This window comes from Apodemus sylvaticus, chromosome 19 (assembly GCF_947179515.1).
Source record: "Apodemus sylvaticus chromosome 19, mApoSyl1.1, whole genome shotgun sequence".
Classification (NCBI taxonomy): domain Eukaryota; kingdom Metazoa; phylum Chordata; class Mammalia; order Rodentia; family Muridae; genus Apodemus; species Apodemus sylvaticus.
This window is the reverse complement of record NC_067490.1, coordinates 7790498-7813125: the sequence shown is the minus strand read 5'-3', so window position 1 is coordinate 7813125 and position 22628 is coordinate 7790498. Positions and strand designations below refer to the sequence as shown.

Sequence of the window (22628 nt, the reverse complement as noted above, 5' to 3'; positions counted from 1 at the left end):
TTCTCAAAGATGTATATTGGTCCATCCAATTTAATACATTTTATTATATATTTAATGTAATTTCACATCCTACCTTTTAAAAACATACCGCATTTTCAATACATAATCAAAGTCACACACAGTTTTGCACAGCAAAAAATTATTAAGCACCTGTGTGTCCACTGGTTTAAAATGTAGAACAGGGCTGAATAACCTGAGCAATTATGATCTAAAATATGTTATTTAAAGGGAGGGCCTGGAGGGATGGCTGAGGGGCTCAGAGCACTGGCTGCTCTTGCAGAAAACACAGGTTCAGTTCCCAGCACCCACATGGTGGCTCACAATGATCTGTAGTAAGTGAGAGACCGTGTTTCAAAGAATAAGATTATGAATACAGAAGGACTCCTGATACTGACCTCTGGCCTTCACATGCCCATATATGGGTACATGTGCAAGTATATGTTCATGTGTGTCTGTGTGTATACACCACATACACATGCACACACACAGACACACATGCACATACACATATACATACATACACACACAGAGATACATACACATACACGCATGCACACACACAGACATGCAACACACAAACACATGCACATGGACAGACATATGCACACATGCACACATGTGCACACAGAGACACACATGTGCATACACACACACACACACACACACACACACAAGGACAGCTAGTTTCTCTTACTGGCTGTGTGATTTGAGCCTGCACCACTTCAGCCAGAAGATGTTACTCGAAGGACACTGCAGCTATGGTTGAGACAGGGGGCAGTGGCATTCTCCCTCCGCTTCCATAATCCTGCTCACCCTCCAGGCCCCATTGCAGGTAGGTGTTGTTTGTCCCACGAGAACTGAGTTTGTCCTTTCTGGACAGAAACTCCAAGCCGGGGCATGATGTTTTTTTCTTTGCTATAGCATCCAACGACTAAGACAGTGGCCCCTGATTTGCCCTATGCCAGAGTAAGAATAGGGCCTGGCCTCTCAGTTCCCATCCTTGTCAACCCACAGCGGGTGTGAGGCATGAGAAAGAAAAAAACCACCTTTGCAGTTTTAAGCAGCTCACGTTTGTGAGCACTGCTCTTACAGAGGGCGGGGAATTCAGCTCCCAGTACCTGCAGCAGGCAGCTCATGAATACCTATAAACCAAGCTCCAGGAGAATTCAGCGCCCTCTTCTGGCCTCTCCAGGCACCTACACTCACATGCACACACCCACACACAGACACACATGACTAATTTAAAACTCATTTTATACCCACCTAAGGAGAGAACCCATGACTTCTGGCTCATTGATCCTGTGATACAAAGACTCTTCTATTTATGTCTACAACAATTAAACTCTCCAACTTGCACTTAAAACCCCCATGTTCTCACCATGGTTAGGAAGATTCCAAATTCTGGATTTAAATCCACACAATCGCCATCCGAGAAGATGAACTGTTTTTTCCTCTCTTTCCTGGCTGTCAAAACTATGTAAATTTGTTGTGCCGCCACAGATAAAACAGGCAATTCAATTCTGTTAAACTCATCAAAGCAACCCCAGGAACCGGACTGTGCAAGACCTAGCAAGGGAAATAGTTAATTTGCAAAGTTTCACTCAGCAAGGTGCCTTCTCCACAGCCGGTCCTTTCTCCAAAGTGCTCCCCAACAATTATGCCTAAACACGATTTATGTAAAGTTTCACACCGGGCTGTTTATGAAGGTGTATTTCAGCCTTGTTATGGGAGATGTTTAATTACTGGCTTATCATCACTAATCACAATGAAAACCGGACGGTGTCAAAGGGAAAGTACAAGTACATCATTGCGGGCAGGTTTCCCAAGAGGCGAGCAAACCACACCCACTCCGTAAGGACCGCCTTCCGTGAGGACGTCATTGTGATGACATCACACCCCCTCTATAAGGACCGCCCTCTGTGAAGACATCATTGTGAGGACCACCTTCTGTGAGGATGGAGAAGGATAGCTCTTGAGTCTCTGGGGAAAACAGCATAATAAGGGATCCCCCTCCACTGGGTCGATCAGTTTTCTTTTATTACAGTGAGCTAAGAATGTCAAGATGCAGGATGGGAAAGAGAGTGGCCAGAGGGGTTTTTATTTCTTTCTTATGAAAGCAAGCACACAGACAGACCCGGAGGGCACGGAAGCTATTCCTGGTCGATTCTCTAAGGACGAAGACCTTCATCACCTGCAGCTGTGTGAAAAGCTTTCTTTCTTTCTGCATTATCTGCCCAATCTTCTTCCCATCCCAAGGCTGAGGAAGGTTTAAATCTGTCCCTCTAACCTGCAACTCAAGATAGAATGACTGGTTTTTTTTCCCCTTGTAAACCGTAGTTTCAGTCAGCTTTGGCCCCAATTATTATGTTTTTCCTAACAGCCTTTCTCTTTAGTTAGCTGAATAGCATAGAGTTTTGAATCTCTCTGAAGCTATTTATTTCACTAAGTGTACTGGGTTTTCCTGTTTCTCTTCTAACCTGGCTTAGCAATCTGTATGCTCTCTTCTCTCTAGCTCTAGCTTTCTTTAACTGTGTATGTCACTTTTTTCTCCTTTGAGACGAGGCTTCATGTATCCCTATCCCAGACTTTACCTTGGCTACCAGTCTGTAGCCAAGACTGGCTTTGAACTCCCCACGTCCCTGCCTCTACCCGCTGAGTACTGGGATTACAGGTGCTCAGCACCACACCCGCTAGCATGGTCCTGAGGACTGAGCCCCCGGCTTCAGGCAAGCTAGGCATGAACTCTACCTAAGCTCTCTAAGCTCTCTCCCCAGCCCTGCAGTGTCTTTCTCACTCTGGGTACAGCTCTAAGCTTCTTTGGTAATGTTGAGCTGATGGGTTTTTGCTACACTATTTCCTAACGCATATGCAGATTCCTGTTTGGGATGTTTGCCTCTGGAGAGACAGGAGAGCGCCCCCTGGTGTGGGACCTGCTCCCTGACCCAGTTCCTGGACCTTTCCTTCCCTTGTCTGCCCTGTCTAAGGACATCCTCCACTAGGGCTCCTATTTCAGAGAGCTGTGCTAAGGCCAGGCCGAGCTTTGGCACTTCACTGCCCTTGGAGTGCCTCTCCTCAGTGTTATCTGAATTCACCTCCTGCTGATCCACCTCCTAAGATTTTTCTCAAGAATCCCCAATCTCTGATGGACAACCTGCTTCTTGTTTTCCTGTGTTACTGTGCTTTATAAAATTTAAAAAATTAAAATAAAAATTAAGAAGCACTTTCATTTCAGTGGGCAAAAATAAGAGGCATGTATTAATCTGTTATAAAAACTTCCTCTCCCCCAGTACTGTTTCAGACTCTTATATAAATTGATTCTGTCTTTAAATTACAATACATACTCAAGGCACACAACATAGCACAATCCTTAGTGTTGAACCACACTGAATTTAAACCCAGAAAGATAGCCGCATCCAATAAACCACCTAGCCCCATGATGATAATGTCATTTTAGATTCATATCAGAAAATATTAAGAAGCGAACCCACTCAACACTTGCCTTTGAAAATCCGTCCCAGTCCTCGGAAATCCATCTGATCAGAACAGTTGAACACAACCACATACTTGCCCAAACACCTGCCCATGTCTTTTGTGGTTTCTGTTTTACCAGTCCCTGCGGGTCCTGCCGGAGCACCGCCCATGTTCATCCCCAGAGCCTGAGCCAACGTGATGTAGCATCTGCAACACGGGAAAGAATAGGCCAGAGGGCTTAGAACCTCAGACAGCCCACGTGAAATGGGCATCCAAACAAGAGGAGCAGGGGTGGGAGTGGGGTAGGGTGGGGAGAACCAAGAGGAAGCTGAGAAAACAAAACCAGTCCTGTCATAATTTTACCTGGACGTGGACTCAATTAATGTGGCAGAGGCAAATCATCCAACACCCAGTTTTAGTTGGTGCTACAGACTTACTGAGTGAGTTCTGCGTGTGAAATACTGCAGAGAGTTTGGGGGCAGAAAGACGGGAGAGATCCACACCTTGCCCGAGGGCAGGATATGTCACTGGCTGAGGCAGACTGGGCCAGATGAGACTTCCCTTTAAGTTTAGTTTCCACATCTGAGAAACTGGGAGGTTGGCAGCCAGTGCTGCACTCCCATAATACCCAGGAGGCAGAGGCAGGGGGATCACTAACAGTTTAAAGACCAGTCTGGATGCATAGCGAATTTCATACCAGCTGGGGGTACAAAGTGAGACTTTATCTCCAGAAAAAAACACAAAACCAAGCAGAGTGTTGAGTGTGATGGTTCTTAGCAACCCGGAGGTGGAGACAGGGGGATTGCTGTAAGTTCCAGACCAGTCTAGTCTAGTCAGATCAGTCAGGGGTACACAGTCTCCACAAAAAAAAAATTAATACTAATAATAAGTAAAAGAATAAAACGCCACAAAAACCCAAAATACAGAAGACAAAATTAAATGTTCTCAAAGGCACTTTCCTTTCTTGCAACGTTATTAACTTCCTTTATGGTTTCTGGGCATTTTTCCCCTCTCACAATCTAAAATCATTATTAAATTACTCACAGCAAACATTCAATCTCGCTTTTACTCTTTCATCTGTTTCTACTTCATAAAACATTAATGTGTGTGTGTTCTTGCGAGCAACCGTGAGGATTGTCTTTCATTGTTTGGCTGCCTCTGATGGCCCCAGCACAGACCAGGGGTGACGGCAGCAGGCGTCCATCAGTGTTTCGAGTGGGGCCTAGCATGTCATTTAATTACCAAGAGGAGCCACACGCGCCAGGCTCCCCTACCTATCTGTTAACGGGGTGATCACAAGGCGATCCGTGCATCCCAGAAACTCATTTTGGTAAATGAAGTCGACATCGGTGATGGACACCACGGTCTGATCCAAATCCTCTTTAAAATAAAATCTGCTCTGTTTCAACCACTCAAAGTCAGTGACCGACTTGATGTGCATTTTTACCTGAAAAACATGAAGCACGGAAAGTCACAAACTGTGTGGCGAAAGCCTAAAATATAAGCGTGTGTGCCCGCAGGTGTGCATGTGCATGTGTGTGTGTGTGTGTGTGCGCGCGTGCGTGCACGAATGTACATGTACCTTTGTGTGTGCATTTGTGTGTATGCATGTGCATGTGTGCGCACGTGTGCGTGTGCACGTGTGTGTGCGCACGCGTGTGTGTGCGTGCATGCATGAATGTGCGTGTACATGTGTGTGTGCATGCGCGTGCATGTGCATGCGCGTGCGTGTGTATATGTGTGTGTGTGTGTGTGTGTGTGTGTGTGTGGGGCGAGGGTGGAGTCACTCATTCACAAGCAGGTTAGTCTCCATTTAACAGTAGTTTTTGCTTGCCTTCTCTGCTGAAGTCATACTGGGTGAACACAGAGAAGTGGTGTCTGCCTTCTGGAGCTTACCCAAAATGTGGGGATGGGGTAAAGTCAAGACATTTCAATGAGATATAAACCACACCAGAAAGAAAGTCAGGGGAGTGGCTCAGTAATTAGAACTTGCTGCTTTTGCAAAGGACCCAGGCTCAGTTCCCAGCACCCACAAGGTGGCTCACTCCAGTTCCAGGACCCCTGGGGCTCCCTCTGCTGGCCTCCATGGGCACTTCATACATGTGGTGCACACACATACATTCTGGCAAACACTCAGATTCATACAAAAAAATTAAAATTTACAAAGAAAAAATCCAAAGCCCACGGAAGTACATTGCAATGGGACCTAACCTGGCATAGGAAGTCAGAGAGGGGTACTTGGAGAAAAATATATCTGAACTAAAACCTGGCCAAACAACAGAAATCAGGCAAGGAAAGAAAAGGCAAAGGCCCAGATCTACAAACCAGATTCAACAACTGAAAAATGTTCAGTATTACTGGGGCGTAGGGCTTAAAGGATAGATAGAAAGCCTCAAAGGTTCATGGGAAGAGTTTGGGAGACTCTCTTCACAGCAATTAGAAGCCACTGGAGGTGATAGACAATGGAGGCGTAGCTGTGTGTGCACATGTCTCTCTGCCCTGGCACTACTCTTTCCCTCCCATCTGACAGCCTTCCGCATGTATACCTGTGAGGTTCTCATCACCCTGGCTATAACGTCAGAAACTGGTTCATCAAAAGAGAGGGCACCACGGCCACCTTCTGAGGCACTTCACACTTCCCCTTGGTAAAGCCTAGAAAACCTCTGTCCTGCCCATGCAGGGAAACAAGGCATAAGTCAAGTTCCGGGGGCTCTGCCTCCCTCTTCTGACCTCTGTGGGTACTGCAGGCCGGTGGTGCAAATACATACATGCAGGCAGACACTCTTACAGATGTAATGCTCTCCTGCTCATGGGGCCACTTAGCCTTGCCATCTACATCCCGTTTTATAGCATGACCATGTTTTTCCCTGCAGCTAGGGATTCCGAGTTCCTACCTAGAACTGTTTGTACTCGATAAGTTAAATGAGCTGCTCTTTGATAACACAGCCGGGATCCAACCCCAGAGACCGTGCTCCTTGGCTCAAGAACCACAGTTATAGAGATGCGGCCAGCCAGGAACTTTCGCCAACCTTTGAAGATTCTAAGAATGAGGTAGTGATGGCTTGCATATGCTCGTCCCAAGGAGCGGCACTATTAGAAGGTGTGGCCTTGTTGGAGGAGGTGTGTCACTGTGGAGGATGGGCTTGGTGATCTTCCTCCTAGCTGCCTGAGGATGCCCGGTCTGTTCTTGGCTTCCTTTGGATAGAGATGTAGAACCCTTAGCTCCTTCTGCACCATGCCTGCCTGGATGCTGCCATGCTTCCGCCTTGATGACAATGGACTGAACCTTTGAACCTGTAAGCCAGCCCCACTCAAATGTTGTCTTTTATAAAACTTGCCTTGGTCAAGGTGTCTATTCACAGCAGTAAAACCCTAACTAAGACAGAGGTGGAGGGGGGAGGCCAGAATAGACAACACCGGTATCAAATCCTGACTGCCTAGTATCACAGATTGCAGATTGTAAGAACATGGTTAAGTTAGGATGCGGATGGACCCCGGGGTCAGGCGTGGTGAAGACTTGGAGAAAATGGTTCCGCGGTACCGTGCGTGCCCCTGTGTGGTTTTGCTCTTGTTGGCTTTTGTGTTTGTGGTGCTGGGGAGTGAACCTGGGAATTTAGATGGGCTAAACAAACGCTCTTCCACTGAGCTCGGTTACCAGCCCCGGTCCGTTTCTTGTCTTTATCCATTCTGCACAGAAAGGTGGCCTTTCCTTGGCACCTAGTTTTCAAAGAACTTTCTGCTGTGGGCCTGCTACACCTTCCAGGGGTGTGCAAATACACTCATAAGTGTGCTCACAGCAGATGCAAAGACGGATGCCACGCCAGCATTGCTGAAGTGAACTTCCGTGAATGCCAACACAAAACAGTGAGTCTGCAGAGGCCAAAACAAAATGTCAAACCGTGATTAGTTTGATCTGAGTAAAACCTGATTGAGACTTACCTGATCTTTTTTTAAAGTTCATATTATTTGTTTTGTGTGTGTGTGTGTGTGTGTACACTAGTAGTTAAAGGGTTTGTGCATGCATACATGTACGTGTGTGTGTGTGTGTGTGTGTGTGTCTGTATGGGAAGTCTATTTTAAAAAAGTAATTGGTAGCTAAAGTGTAAGACCTGTAAATAGTCTTTACTGCTTCAGAATAGTCTTTCTACCTGAATAGAAAGACATTCAGGAGGCACTCTGAGTTTGGAAGTAGGCAATATTTGAGTGGCTTCCTTCACATAGCTGTGTGTGCTGGTTTGTATATGCTAGGCCCAGGGAGTAGCACTATTAGCAGGTGTGGCCTTGTTGGAGTGGGTATGGCACTGTGGACGTGGGCTTTAAGACCCTCATCCTAGCTGCCTGGAAGCCAGTATTCTGCTAGCAGCCTTCAGATGAAGATGTAGAACTCTCAGCTCCTCCTGCACCATGCCTGCCTGGATGCTGCCATGTTCCTGTCTTGATGATAATGGACTGAACCTCTGAACCTATGAGCCAGCCCCAGTTAAATGTTGTCCTTATGAGAGTTGCCTTGGTCATGGTGTCTGTTCACCACAAAAAAAAAAAAAAAAAAAAAAAAAAAAAAAAAAAAAACTAAGACCCTGTGTGATGTTTTCATTTGTGATTTTAGCTGGGCATGATGGTGGGTGTCTATAATCCCAGCACTCAGGAGACTGAGGCAGGAGGATCACTGTAAGTTTGAAGCCAGCCTGGTCTATATATCAAGTTCCAGAATACCTAAGGAAACACAGTGAGACTCTATCTCAAATTCATCTGTGAGTTCATTACAATGAAGTGATTTAAAAACAAACAACAGCAAAAGAAAGAACAAATTTCTTTTAAAGACCAATGAATGAAAATCACCCATCTTGTTGGAAGTGCTATTACACCTAAGGTGGTGTAGACAGTGGAAAGAGACCCACGTAAGAGGTGCGCTCATGTACATCCATGCTTCTGAACAACATTATTAGGTACTAGAGGAGGCATGACTTACCAAGTCATCAAAGATGTCCCTCTGGTGCACGTGGATTGTGATCAAAGTCTCAAACTTCACTCTGTCAAACTTGGTCAGGTCATGCGTCGTCTGGCTAATGAGAGTGTTTAGAATGTCCAGAAACTTCTGGTTGGTTATTTGCATGATTTTCCTGTCATCTTTTGCATTATTTAAAGCCTCTTCCGAATCATGTGTCCACAGCATTTGAATTCCCAGAAGCCCAACCTGCAGACATGTATGAATGGCATATTTACACGCTTACAACCTACAAATGGCAGATACACATGTATGGCATGTTTACAACCTACAGACAGCACACACATGTATGGCATGTTTACAACCTACAGACAGCACACACATGTATGGCATGTTTACAACCAACAGACAGCAGACACACATGAATGACATGTTTATAACCTACAAATGGCAGACACACATGGATGGCATGCTTACAACCTACAGACAGTAGACACTCATGTATGGCACATTCACATTTAATCTTGGTTGTCACTTATTCACATAAAGCAGGCAGGATTGTATGTGAGTGTGTGTGTGTGTGTGTGTGTGTGTGTGTGTGTGTGTGCCATATGTGTCACAATGTGTCTAGAAGACACACACACACAAATTCTAGGAAAGAATAGAGTCAAATACAGTCATCATTTCCAGGCAGGATAAATATAAGTAATTTTTAGTCCCACTTTCATGGTTTTTACATCTCCCCAGATTTTTATATCACATTCACAATCTTTGAAAATAAGTTCTGAAAGAGGCTGGAGATGAGGTGTTAGACATTTTTTTAAAAAAAAAGCTTGATAGCAGGCATATTTCAGTTATTTGGGGAAAAACTGCTTTAAAGAAATAATATATGAACACTAAGAGAAATCTGGGAGGATGCTCAGCTTCCCTGTCACGTCCTGTCCAATTCCCCTGCTGCTCTGAACATGCTCCTAATTTTCCTCCCAACGCTAAATTCCCCACTGGGAAGGAGACTTGAGAACACACCGTGGCACGTGCTTTCTAGGGACAGAGAAAATATGCCATCTTACTGTTAAGAAGCCCGTTTCTCTGGCTAACCATGGAAAATTTATATATATATATATATATATATATATATATATCAAGAACATTAAAATTGCTCAAGGCAACTATAAGACATTAGAACCATAGCACTGACCTCATCTCTACAGAGGAGGTTGGTCCTTGTCTGTGCTGATACCTTCCGAATAATTAACGCCCAATCATTTCTCAGCTGTCTCTAAAGCATGCTCATTAATTCAGGGACTAATTGAAGTTCAGGCAGGAACAGGAAACAGACGGGACAAAATCTGGTCCCCGCCCCCTGGGGCATCTCTTCTAGCTTGCACTACTTATGAAGAAACTAAAAGCTACTTTTCCTCTATCTTGGGTGAAACTTTAATGAAACCGCCAGTTCTTTATTTCCCATACAAGGGCTTCATGATATTCGGCAAATCACAGGGAGCTCGTAAGAGACCCGGGCAAGAACACCCGTTCCCACCCTGATGAGACCGGACTCACATCAGGAAAGTGTATGGTTATTTCCCTATGTGTGTCCATATCCCTCTCCGAATCCCATCTCTATATAGTGAGACCCATGTTTGATGACAGTGGTGTTCAACCTTCCTGACGCTGTGACCCAAATTTAATATAGCTCCTCAAGTTGTGGTGACCCTCCACCCACCCACCCAAACTATAAGATCATAACTCTAGGCTTGCTCCTGTTCTGGACCATAATGTAAACACCTGATATGCGGGATACCTGATGTGCAAAGGGATCACGACCCACAGGTCGAGAAACGCTCATCTACAAGATGGAGTTTCCCATGCATTATTTGAGTCTTGGCGTATGTCTTTGGAGTGGGAGAAGAGGAGGGCTAGGAAATGGGCCGGCGTGGCTTGGAATGGAGTGGGCTGACAGGCAGGAGTGGACAGCGACCTCCACATGGCCAGGCTGAGCACGGCCCCTTCTCTGTCTCTGCATCTGAACAGCGAGCCTCACCTGGGCGGGGAAGTGGTTCAGGAAAGGTAAGAGGAGAAAGCCGGAGTCGCTGATCTGATAGAAGGCCGACCGGATTATATTATGCAGTGACGACATCTGTACTTTTAACAAGTCCAGAAGCCAAATCTCTACAGGACCTTTGGCCATGACGGGAGTGTCCAGCTTTAAAAAACAAAACAAAAAACATACAAACGTAAGCAATTATTAATAGGGTAGTTTTACAAATTGTCGCACTTGATAAATCCTAGTACTATGACAAAAAATAAGCTCTTCTATCGCTCGCGTCAAATATCTACTGACTGATTTTGTATATGGGAGCATTGTATGTATGTGTATGCATAGGCGTGCCTGAATAAGTACCCTGTAGTGCCCTCAGCTTTATTGGTATATTTTTATTTCTCTCCTCTCCCGCCTCTGTACATGTATGTGTGCATGTATGTTGGTATGCACACGCACATGGCACATGCATGTACGTATGCACATGTGCATTCACATGTGTACATGCATGTGCATGTGTATGCATGCATTGCACGTGTGTGCATGTATTTGTGTGCATGTGCATTATGTTCATGTGTGTGTGCACATGTGCATGCACACACACACACACACACACACACACACACGTGTGCACACTCCATGCATGTGGGAGCCCAAGGAGGCCAGAAGAGGATGTCAGGTCTCCTGGAACTGGAGTTATAGGTGGCCATGAGCCACTTGTTGTGGGTTCTGGGAACCAAAGTCAGATCCTCTGGAAGAGCAGCTAACATTCTTAACCACTGAGTCATCTCTCCAGCTTCCTATGAAAAATATTGAAATGCACGGGTGAACTAAGCTAAAATCATGAACAGAAGGGACTATAGAGATGGTGTAATCTAAACACTAATGTAACTGGTGATAAAAATGAGTCTCAGAGAAGTGGTTTATCTACACTAATTCATAACCAGGCCAGAGCAGCAGAATTCAAACCAAGGTTACTCACCCGACTCCCCACACCACACCCTCGTCTTTCAAAAGTAAAAGGCTTTCTCCTCAACCTCAGTCTTCAGGCAAGTCCAAATAACAACAACGTTTTAAAATAAATTACCATGATTTTTTCCCCTTCTCTTGATATGACGGCCATCATCCGATCGTAGTCTTTAGCATGGAAGGTCACCTCGTTGATGTTGTCAGACACTGCAGGGAGATGCGGCTGGAAGACACAGGGCAGAACCAACACATCATACATGCAGCCAAGCGTAAGCTGAGCTGCCGTTTAAAGCCTCAGTAGGGGCTGGAGAGATGTCTCAGCAGCTAAGAGCATCTCCTGTTCTTCCATAGGACTCCATCCTCAGTTCCCAGCATCAGTGTTGGTCAGCTCACAACCACCTGTAGCTCCACTTCCCGGGACTCTGGTGCCCCCTTCTGGCCTCCATGGATACTGCATGCGTGTGCACTATAAATTTTTAAAGCGTAAAACCTCAGTATTTCGCTTGTCTTCATGAGAGACAAGAGAACAATTTACTTTCTTAACTCAAAACTAAAAAGGAAGTGGGGGCCAGGCAGTGCTGGTGCACGCCTTTATTTATTTATTTATTTATTTATTCATTCATTTATTTTGGATTTGGTTTTTTCGAGACAGGGTTTCTCTGTATAGCCCTGGCTGTCCTGGAACTCACTCTGTAGACTAGGCTGGCCTCGAACTCAGAAATCTACCTGCCTCTGCCTCCTAGAGTGCTGGGATTATAGGCGTGCACCACCACCCCCTGGCTTGGCACACGCCTTTAATCCCAGCACTTGGGAGGCAGAGGCAGGTCTACAAAGTGAGTTCCAGGAAAGCCAGGGCTACTCAGAGAAACCCTGTCTTGAAAAACCAAAAAATAAATTGATGATGATGATAATAATAATAACAATAATAAAGAAGTGGGGGGGGGAAACAGCAATAGACACTACTACAACCCTTGTTTAATGCAGAGGCCCACTCTCCACTTCAGTTTAGCTGAGAACTTACTCAGTACCAGGCTGATCCTGAACTCTGTAGCACTTGCCTCAGCCTCCTGAGGGCTGTGCATTACAGCAGGTGTACACCATGATGGCCCAACTGTGTCCCATTTTTTAAAATCCTATAGGATATTGTCCTCCAGTCCTGCAAAGTCACGTCTTGTACTAGCTCAGAGGCCCATCCCTTTCTGTTCTCCAGATGGAGACAGAAACATACCACCCCCACCTGCTTCCCTGCTGGGCCCTGGGCCCTCTCACTTCCTCTCTCCACTGTGTGTGTCTCATTTCACAGCTCGAAAGCCAAGACTCACCAGGAAACCAGGAGATGGGCAGGGTCACGGGGCTAGTGAATGGGGACTGTTGCCCGCGCCACCTCTCCTGGACGGTGTGAGCTCAGCGTGTTTTGTAGGTACATTGTAGGTACAAGCATGCATTTGTGCGCGTGCATGTGGGTTGTAGGGGGTACACGGAATGTTTGTTACATCACTCCTCAAACACCATCTAACGTGTGATGTGAAAACAGGAGGCGGGGAGGATTCTAGGAGTCACCTGGGCTGACTAACTAAGCCAGAGGTCTACTTGTCTGTGCTTCCTCAACACTGGTATTAGAAGCACGCACCACGGAGCCCAGGACTTTTTTTTAATGTAGGTTGGGGGATTGAACGTGGGTCCTCATGTCTGTATGGCAATGGAGAAGGTCACCCTCCCAGCTGTACACATCATGACTTTTGAGTCTCAGCCATCCTGCCTCGTACTATAAGGATGTTAATACTGTCTTTCCATGGTTGTATATCCCACAGACAGAGAGACTTAACCCTTGGCTGTGCGCCTCTCATACCTGAATGGTGTGGGAGTCACTAGCCTGTCCGAGGATTTCCAGCAGAACCGGATCGGAGACAAAGAAGAATCTTGGAAACAGCAGTCGCTTCTTTTCCAAATACCTTCAAACGAGTCAAGAGCGTCTTACCGGGTGAGTCCTTTGGGGATTTTTGTTTGTGTGTATGTTTCTTTGTGTTGGCCAATAAGAGAGTAGCAAACAGCAGCAGGTGTTTCTCACTGGCCTCTGGGACATCTGGTGAGAATCAAAGTCCCAGAGACAGGCACTTGGGAGCAGGGACACCTCTCTTTTATCTGTCACCATCTTCCTTCTCAGCGGGAACCTTCCTATGAGCCTGTGTCAGAGTGTTGGGCACTTCATGGTTTAAATCTGGGGTGGAATTATTTTGAGAATGGTACAGAGGACAACCAGCCATGATGTTGGAGCAGAGTCGGATAGAGCTGGGTGAACTGGGACGCATCACCACTATATTTTAAATAGAAATTAAGAATGGTTTCCATTGTAACTTTTACTAGCATCAAGAAATGTTCTCGGGGGGCGGGGGCGGGGGGAGGGGGGAGAACCTAGGCCTTTGTCTGGTCAGCCCTCCTCTCACCACACACCCCTGCTCCATGCCCAAACTGGGCTCAGCATAATCCCCTAAAAGATACATTTACATGCCCTGGCATCTGTAAATGCGACTTTATTAGCAAAGAGAATCTCTGAGGGAATAATGAATCCAAAGAGCTTTCTTTAAAAAGAGAACGTCCGTGTTTGTTGAGCACATGTGTATGCCCCATGATCCCAAGGAAACAGCATCCTGTATCCAGGTAAGGCGTATACCCAATCACAAGAGCCCTCATGGGGCAAACAGAAGCAATGGAGGCCACGTGGAGACACACTCGTAGGGGTTATGGCACAAACCCCAGAAGCCCCAGAACCACCACAGTGCTGTCACAAGCTCCAGAGGAAGCCAACACCTTGATTACACACCTCCTGCTGCCAGAACTGGGAATGTGTATGTGTATGTATGTGTGTGTATATGTATGTATGTGTGTGTGTATGTGTATCTGTATGTTTGTGTATGTGTATTTATATGCATGTATGTATTTATATATGTATGTATGTGTATGTTCATGTGCACGTGTATGTATTTATGTATGTACGCATATGTGTATGTATATATGCATGTATATGTATGTGTATATGTATGTATATGTGTATATATATATGGTACTTCAAGCCATCAGCTTTTGGTGATTTGCACAACAGCCCTAGGAAGCTGATGCAGTGCCTCAGCCTACCCATTCCACGCCCTTCTTACTGAAAAATTGAATTTATGGGAATTTTAGATTGCTAATTCTTGTGGAACCATCCTCAGAAACACCTGAAATGCACACTGCGCTTACTAAGTGGTGTGTGATGAAGTGTGGTGTAGGGAACGGAGGGCTCTTACCCTGTGAGGGACTTCTGACAGACCTCCAACTGCTCGTGTAAATGAGGCAGGAGCTGCCCCATGGTCTCATCCCCGACACAGCAGCTGATCACGTTGGGATTCTCATGAGCTCGTTGCATTATCTTTATCCATGACTTGTCGATATTCTGGAAACGTTTGGCTTCCTAAAAGCAAATCCGCCGTTGGGTGAAGATTAGTGAATGGATCATGGAAAAGAGCAAGCCCTTCGAGTTGAAAACCCCATTCGGTTCTTCAAACCCTGCCTGTGTTCATCTCGCTTAGACGGGGGGGAAAAATTCATCTGAATTAATTCTGAAGAACGAGACCCCAAACCTATAAAGCCGCTTATTAAAATGCTGCTCGGCCACAGTGGGACCCATCGCTTATTTGTTTCCTTGCATTTAATATAGTTTTTGAAGTGCCACATGATTAATTTGCAGCGCTATCAACTTAAAGTTCAAATCTAGTCTTTCGGCACCCCAGGTGTTTTGGGCTGATGAGTGAACTGAAGAGGCACGGAGATAATTCGATCTCAGAGTCCTTACAATCAGGGTAGCTCTGCATTACCTCAGGGAAAAGGGAACAGGAAAGGGGGGGGGGAACAGTAAAACCGCAAAACAAAGCCTCATTTACATACTAGCAAATAAAAACCCTCTGTGTGCTGTGGGTGATATTAAGTTTTTCATTTGGTTGCAAAAAAAAAAAAAAAGCCCCTGGAAATTGGCATAATTTTGTCTCTTCTAAAAGTGCCATATTCTAATTAGAAACAGACTTTAGTATTAGATTCTGGAAGAAATCGCATTGTTGCAAAGAGAAATGAGCCATTTTCGTGCTTTTTAAGCTTTGATTTACAATCTGCATAGATCCTGCCTACAAACGGACAAATTCAGGATATGTGGACTTTGCTGTATAAGAGGAAAGATATCTAGTGTGAGAGTGAAACTGTTTGTCTTTCTTCTTTGGAGACATGGCTGCAGGAAGCCCGAACCCAGTAACCCAAGGATGACCTTGGATTTCTCATGCTCCTGCCTTCGCCTGGGATTTGAACCCAGAGCTTCATGAGTGTTACGCAGACACTATACTAAGGAGCCATATCCTCAGCCTGTTTCAAAGGCTCCAAACAGCTGCTGTTTCAATGCATAGTTCTACTGTTTCAAATGTTTCAATACATAGTTCTAAAACTGTATCTACACACACACACACACACCGACTTCCCCCTCCCACACTATATATTCCTGACCTTATAGTAGTGAGTTTACTAATAGTTAAACTGTGCTTAACTAAACATAGGTGAAGTTTAGACCTACTCTCAGAGAACTGGTTCAAGATATGAAGGACGTTTGACATTTTAGTGGGGCTCCATTGGAATGGATGTTAACCTACCCAATCTCAAGACATCACCATGTGAAACTAAGGGCTTTCTTCTTTCTCCTGGTGTAAATCAGAGATCAGCACCCTGTCTTTCTGTGCTCCAATAAAACTTTATTTAAAATTATTTTAAAACTGAATTATGTGTACATGGTGGGGAGGTTTCCAATGCTTGCCTACGGAAGTTACAAGAGGATGTGGGATACCCCAGAGCTGGAGACGCAGCAGTTGTGAGCCACTTACAGTGACCTCTAGGATCCAGCTCGGAGTCCTTCTACAAGAGCAGCGTGACTCTTAACAGCTGAGCCACCTCTCAAAACTAAAACTTTATTTTGTTTTTTTTTTTTAAACAAGTGCCTGGTCCCTACTTTGCTAACTCCTGACATGATTTGTCAAGACTTGACAACAGCTCGGTAGGTAAAGACGCCTGATACCAAGCAGGATGGCGTGAGTTAAAATCTCCAGGGCCCACATGGGAGACAGAGAACTGACTCGCAAGGATCATCTCCGTAAGTGTAGCACGGCATCTGTGCATGTGTACACAAAATAACATGTAAAAATTAACATATAACCATGCATTTTGGGTAGGTTTTCACAAAGACATAGATGGAACCAAATATTATTTTCGTTGTCACAGGGATTGAACCCCCAGGTCCAGGATTTGAACAATGCTAGGCAAGAAGCCCTGTACCACTAAAGCTTACCTCCGATCTTTTTTTTCCATTTACATTCTGGACGGGAGTCTCACAAAGTAGCCCAGCAAGGCCTCCAACTTAAAATTCCCCTGCCTCAGACTCATGAGTAAGCTGAGATCACAGGCCTGCACCACCAGGCCCAGCTCACCAAAAGAATTTTATAATAAATGCAAAAGCTCTTCACACCTGCGGCAGTTGCTTGGCAATGTCGCCGCCCACAAAGACAGCTTCGAGATAGACCCACAGGTTCTGGACCACCAGCCACTCTTCAATGATATCCGAGGAAGTGGACAACTTGAAGACCCAGTTCTGGATACTTTTTTTAAACGGGGTATTATATCTAAAAGCAAGAGTAGAAAACAGATTTCTGACTGTGGCCAGTGCTGGGGTGTGATTTGCTGACACATTTGGGCTTCACAGATCTCAGGGAGGAGGGTGTCTCCCAGAATGAGAGATTTCTCAAATAACCAAGTACTCTCCCCAGCAGGGCCCTATGCATGCTGGGAACTGACTTCCAAATGAACTCTCCTTCCAGAGACCTGTGAGAAGGCTGAGTTTTGTGGTGCTATATTCAACCAGGTTATGTTCACATAAGAATAAGATTCAAGGACTCAAATTCAATGACTCCTCTGGCTTCCCCAGGGTGCATTCAGATATTCAACATATACACAAATATACACAGGTACATATATATTAAAACAACAATAAACTCTACTGCGATTAGCAAGGAAGATGGAAGCTACAAATCCTCAAACCAAAGTCCTGTATCTCTTGGCTGCTGCCTCTCTTCTGGTCAACCTGCAATCTGATTTCAAGAGGTTTTCACACATGAAGGTCTCAGTGGCAAATCTACGATGACCCGTGGGTACCACCAGCCCTCGAAGTCCAGGAAGCAATGACCCCACTACGGTCCCCTCTGCCAGGAGCACTCAGACTCAAATCATGGATCTTTACCTCAATAATCCAACCCACAATTCCCTGAACCCAAGAACTTTACAGGCTGGGGCAGGGGTCATGATGGATGCTGGACATTAGCAAGGGACATCCGCCTCTGTCGATGTCGGAGCCGTGATGTGTTTCTCAGGCACGTGGGGGAAAGAACAGGCAAAGGTTGCTGGAGCTGGAGAGATGGCTCAGCAGTTAAAAGCACTGGCTAAGTTCAGTTCCTAGCATCTTTATCAGATGGTCCCCAACAACTGTAACCCCGGTTCCAGGGGATCCAACGCCCCCTTCAGGAGTCCACTATGGGCACCTGTATACATGTGGCATACACAGATACTGATAGATATAATATACATGTAATTAAAAAGGAAAACCTGAGATCAGCTATGAGGGGTGGGGTTACAAATGCTCTCCCTGGGTAGCTCTGCTTTTTGTAGTGCTGTCTGAACTGCCCATCCTGGAGCTAACACATATGAGAGCTTCCATCCTGGGGAAATACGAGAGACGGTTCCTCTAATGGAGCAGTGGTGATTCTTAGGGAAAACAGACTCTGTGTTCTGGTACACACGAAAACTTGAACGGCGGGGCAGAATCTGATGAATTGTTCCAGCTACAAAACCAGGCTGTGCTGAGTCGTTTGTGATGCTAGAAACACCAGATTTAAATCTTACCCGTGAATTATAAAATTCATATACCTGTTGCTTAGCAAGGAGCCCAAGACCATCAAGCTATCCTCCATTAAGGTGATAATCTCTCCAGACTCGGTTCCTTTGAGCAGGAGCTCGCCTTTGCCCTTAAATGCTGCAAAACTCAGGTTTTGGTTGGTCCAGTTCTCAATCACCTGAGTCAGCTTGGCTTCGATGTCCTTCTCTTTGATGGCAGATATGCAGATATCCTTTCAAGAAAGGTAAGAGAACGGGTCATGGGATCTCAACCGCACATTCTGCGCAATAACAAATCACAGCACCCGTAGTAGCCCAGAAGGGACCAGAAGTCACCTTGCTGGACGCCTTGACTTGTAGTGGAGAAAGCCAAAAGGCCCCATGGTGCAGGTTCACATCAGGACCAATTAACAATCTAGAAAAGGCAAACAGGTGCAACGGCTCGGCAGATAACGGTGCATGCCACCAAGCCTGAATGATGTGAGGCTCGCCCAGTCCCCTGGAACCCATGTGGTAGGAGAGAACCGGCTCCTGCAAGCTGTCCATCAGTTTCCGCATGCACACACATGCACAATAGATAATTATTTAAATTATGGGAAAGGAAGACTGCAATACTATTTTAATTTTTTTAACTCAAAATAGCCTTTGTAAGAAGCATTGAATTAAAAAATTGGGACAAGACATTCAACTCACTAAAAACAAAATACATAAATACCATAAACTTTTTTTTTAAATCAAAGTGCAGCTGAAAGACAGAAGACAGCAGCAGGCTCTAACGTGAATGTGTTTCAGGTGATCATTTGATCTTAACGTTGGCATCAGTATATACCTAATAAACCCCTAGCCACCCTCCATTTCATCAGAATACTTCAGAAACCCTGGACACCATAAATCTGCATGATTAATGCTGTTATCCAAATTCTTCACAACTATCTCTTTCTTACTAGCCTGAGCATGCACCCAACAACTCCAATCTGACCAGCTCTGCGTCTCTTAACACATGCCGGCTTCATGGGAGTGGCACATTTTCTTATTTCAAATGTAAGAAACACACTACTCATGCAAGCTATTTTGAAAGAGTAAAGAAAATTCAACCTCGAGTAAAGAAAATTCAACCTCTCCTTTTTCAAGAAATATATAGAGGGCAAAACAACACTTAAGAATCGAGGAAGAGCCGGGGGGTGGTGGTGGTGCACGCCTGTAATCCCAGCACTCTGAGAGGCAGAGGCAGGTGGATTTCTGAGTTCGAGGCCAGCCTGGTCTACAGAGTGAGTTCCAGGACAGCCAGGGCTATACAGGGAAACCCTGTCTCGAAAAAACCAAATCCAAAAAACCAAAAAAAAAAAAAAAAAGAAAGAAAAAAGAAAAAAAACAAAAACAAAAGTATGCGCCATCATCAAAAACAAGGCTGGACAGGGTGGCACACCAGGGTGGCACACCAGGGTGGCACACCAGGGTGGCACACCAGGAGGCAGAAGAAAGCAGATTGCTGTGAGTTTGAGACCAACCTGGACTACATAGTGAGTTCCAGGCTAGCCAGGGTTACACAGTGAGACCCTAAATCCAAAATACACACACACACACACACACACACACACACACACCAAAATATCACAGAGGCTGGAAAGATGTCTGGGTAGATAAAAAAAAAAAAAAACCCTTGTGAAGGACCCAAGTTCAGTTCCCAGCACCCACATCATATTGGTCACAACTGTCTATAACTCCAGCTTCAAGGGATCTGATGTCCTCTTTTGTCCTGTGTGACACTGACAATCATATGCACATCAACTGCGTGCATATCACATGCACACACACACACATTTTTATACACACATGTATAAAAATAAAATAAATCTTAAAAATAAAATGATTTAAAAATCTGTGTAAGGTATCCAGGACGGGAAATAGAGCACAGGCTCTCTCTTGTGTTGAAGCTAAAACAAAGTAAATGCTAACACAGAAGAAGCAAGAGTTTCTTCTCCCTCGCAGGAAGGAAGAGGAGGAGCAGACACCAGAATCCAGAGGGACAGGAGAAAGGAAAACCACATCCCAGAGCAAAGCGACCATTCTTCACAGTGGCATTGATTATGTATTTAATGTAGAACCAGAAAGCACAGTGGGGGCTCAAAAACCACACACACAAGGAAATAAAAAAAGAGATACAAGGAAATGTGAGTTGCCTCGATCTGACCATGACACAGTCTATATGCATGCATTGAATCCTCACTCTGAGTGCCACAAATATGTGCAATTATGTGTATGGTAAAATCTAAAGATAAAATAATGTCAGCGCTGGAGAGATGGCTCAGAGGTTCCAGTCACCCATACATGCAGGTCAGAACCTCCAGCTCCAGGGCATCTGGCGCCCCCTTCTGGCCTCCGAAGGCACTGCACTCTCATGCACGTAGCCCACACATAGCCACTCACATGTTAAAATACATGTGATGTCTACTCGGTGACTGATGTTTTCACAAAAGAAAGAGGCAGCATGATGTCTACTCCGTGACTGATGTTTTCACGAAATAAAGAGGCAGCATTCCTCAGTGGCTTGCTGACCCCTCCCTCTCTCGCAGACTCACTTCAATATCATCCTTGTTCTTCAGGAGCGGAGCTTCCATGATATTTCTCAGACAGAACGTATCGGACTCCACGTCGAAGGGGGTGCCAGTGAGCTCCGAGATGCGGTCCCAGTGCCTCTGCTTCATCGCCTTGTTGGTCATCATCTCCAGTAATGGGCACGACTCACTGAAGTCGTCGATCCTTTTTTTGAGGTCCAGAAACGCCTGCCAGTCTTTGAGTCCTTTGGGGAGTTTCCGACATCTTTCAGGAAGAAAAACAAAAATGATTGGTTGGTGGTAGTTTTTTGAGGCAGGATTTCTCTGTATAGTCCTGGCTGTCCTGGAACTCACTTTGTTGACCAGGCTGGCCTCGAACTCAGAGATCCGCCTGCCTCTGCCTCCCAAGTGCTGGGATTAAAAGTGCGTGCCACCGCTGCCCGGCTGTTGTTGTTTCGGTTTTTAAGAGATTCCCCCCACCCCTGCCCTTTGAAGAAAGTGTTATAATCAGGCAGCAACAATGTGTATGACTGTTTTGCTTGCGTGTGTTTGTACTATCTATATGCCTGGTGCCCAAAGGGACCAGAAGAGGGTATTGGATCCCACGAAACTGAGAGACAGTTATGATCTACTATGCAAATGCTAGGAACAGAATCCAGGTCCTTTGGAAGAACAGCCAGTGATTTGAATCGCTGCGCCATCTCTCCAGCCCCTGATATGCCCCCCCCCCTTTAAGATTTATTTTTAATTGCAGGGGAGAGATATATATGGGTATGTTGGGTAAATGCACCTTGTGCATGCAGTACCCAGACATGCCAGAAGAGGGTGCCCTGGAGTTGGAGTTGCAAGTGGTTCTTAGCCACCTGATGCGGTGGCAGGGAACTCAACTGGGGTTCTCAGAGAGCAAGAAGCACTCTTAACCATTGAACCGTCTCTCTTAGCCTTAGTTTGTGAATGGACTTATGGGAACCTTGCAGGACAAACACTAAGCAAGCTAACATAACGGACGCTCACCTGTTCTGGAATTCTTGTAGCTCTGCATTGATCTTTTCAATATCTACATCTCCCCAGAGGATCTCATAATAGCCACTGATGCTGCCCATGACGGTGTCGTACAAGCCATAAAGCTTCTGAAGCAAGTTGAGCTCTTTTCTGGGGAACAGCATAATGACATGAGTAATGTCACTCAGACATGAGATACATAAGGCAGTAGTGGTTCTCAATACAAAAAGTCTTTGATAAACTCCATTAATAAGGTTGAGTTCTACAACATCCTAAATCATAGAATCACTTGGCATGGACCAATGGCTTGATTATTTTATAAGGGACAATCTGGACTCTCTTCTACATCTAAGAGACATACTACATTGTTAGTTACCCTGGTTTTTGTTTGTTTTGTTTGTATCTTAGAGACAAGGTCTCACTGTGTAGCCCCAGCTGGCCGGGAACTCACTAAGTAAACCAGGCTGGCCTTGAACTCATATCATCCCCCTGCCTCTGCCTCCAGAGTGCTGGGATTAAAAGTTACCCAGCTCCAGTTACCCTACATGTCAATTTTTTAAATTGTTTTTCTTTCCCATGATCCTAAGAATAATTTCATTTTTTCCTCAGAGGTTATGCCAAAATATTAAAGGCATGCAAAATAAGAATTATTCCACATCATGTTAAAGGTGTGTAAAATAAGAGGGGGACAGAAGAA

General features: G+C 45.2%; 1 protein-coding gene across 1 annotated transcript in view; it reads right to left on the bottom strand.

The window, feature by feature from the left end:
- Dnah8 (dynein axonemal heavy chain 8) overlaps window positions 1-22628 on the bottom strand; it is a 238386-nt gene that overhangs the window by 135649 nt on the left and 80109 nt on the right. The window contains exons 30-41 of the mRNA XM_052164217.1: window positions 21944-22081; window positions 20954-21194; window positions 18408-18607; window positions 16957-17110; window positions 14708-14871; window positions 13273-13375; window positions 11542-11646; window positions 10458-10619; window positions 8441-8665; window positions 4746-4918; window positions 3500-3678; window positions 1379-1566 (exon numbers count right to left, since the gene is read on the bottom strand). Of these exons, the coding sequence (XP_052020177.1) occupies window positions 1379-1566; window positions 3500-3678; window positions 4746-4918; window positions 8441-8665; window positions 10458-10619; window positions 11542-11646; window positions 13273-13375; window positions 14708-14871; window positions 16957-17110; window positions 18408-18607; window positions 20954-21194; window positions 21944-22081 (2032 nt within the window). The remainder of the gene's footprint in view (window positions 1-1378; window positions 1567-3499; window positions 3679-4745; window positions 4919-8440; window positions 8666-10457; window positions 10620-11541; window positions 11647-13272; window positions 13376-14707; window positions 14872-16956; window positions 17111-18407; window positions 18608-20953; window positions 21195-21943; window positions 22082-22628) is intronic.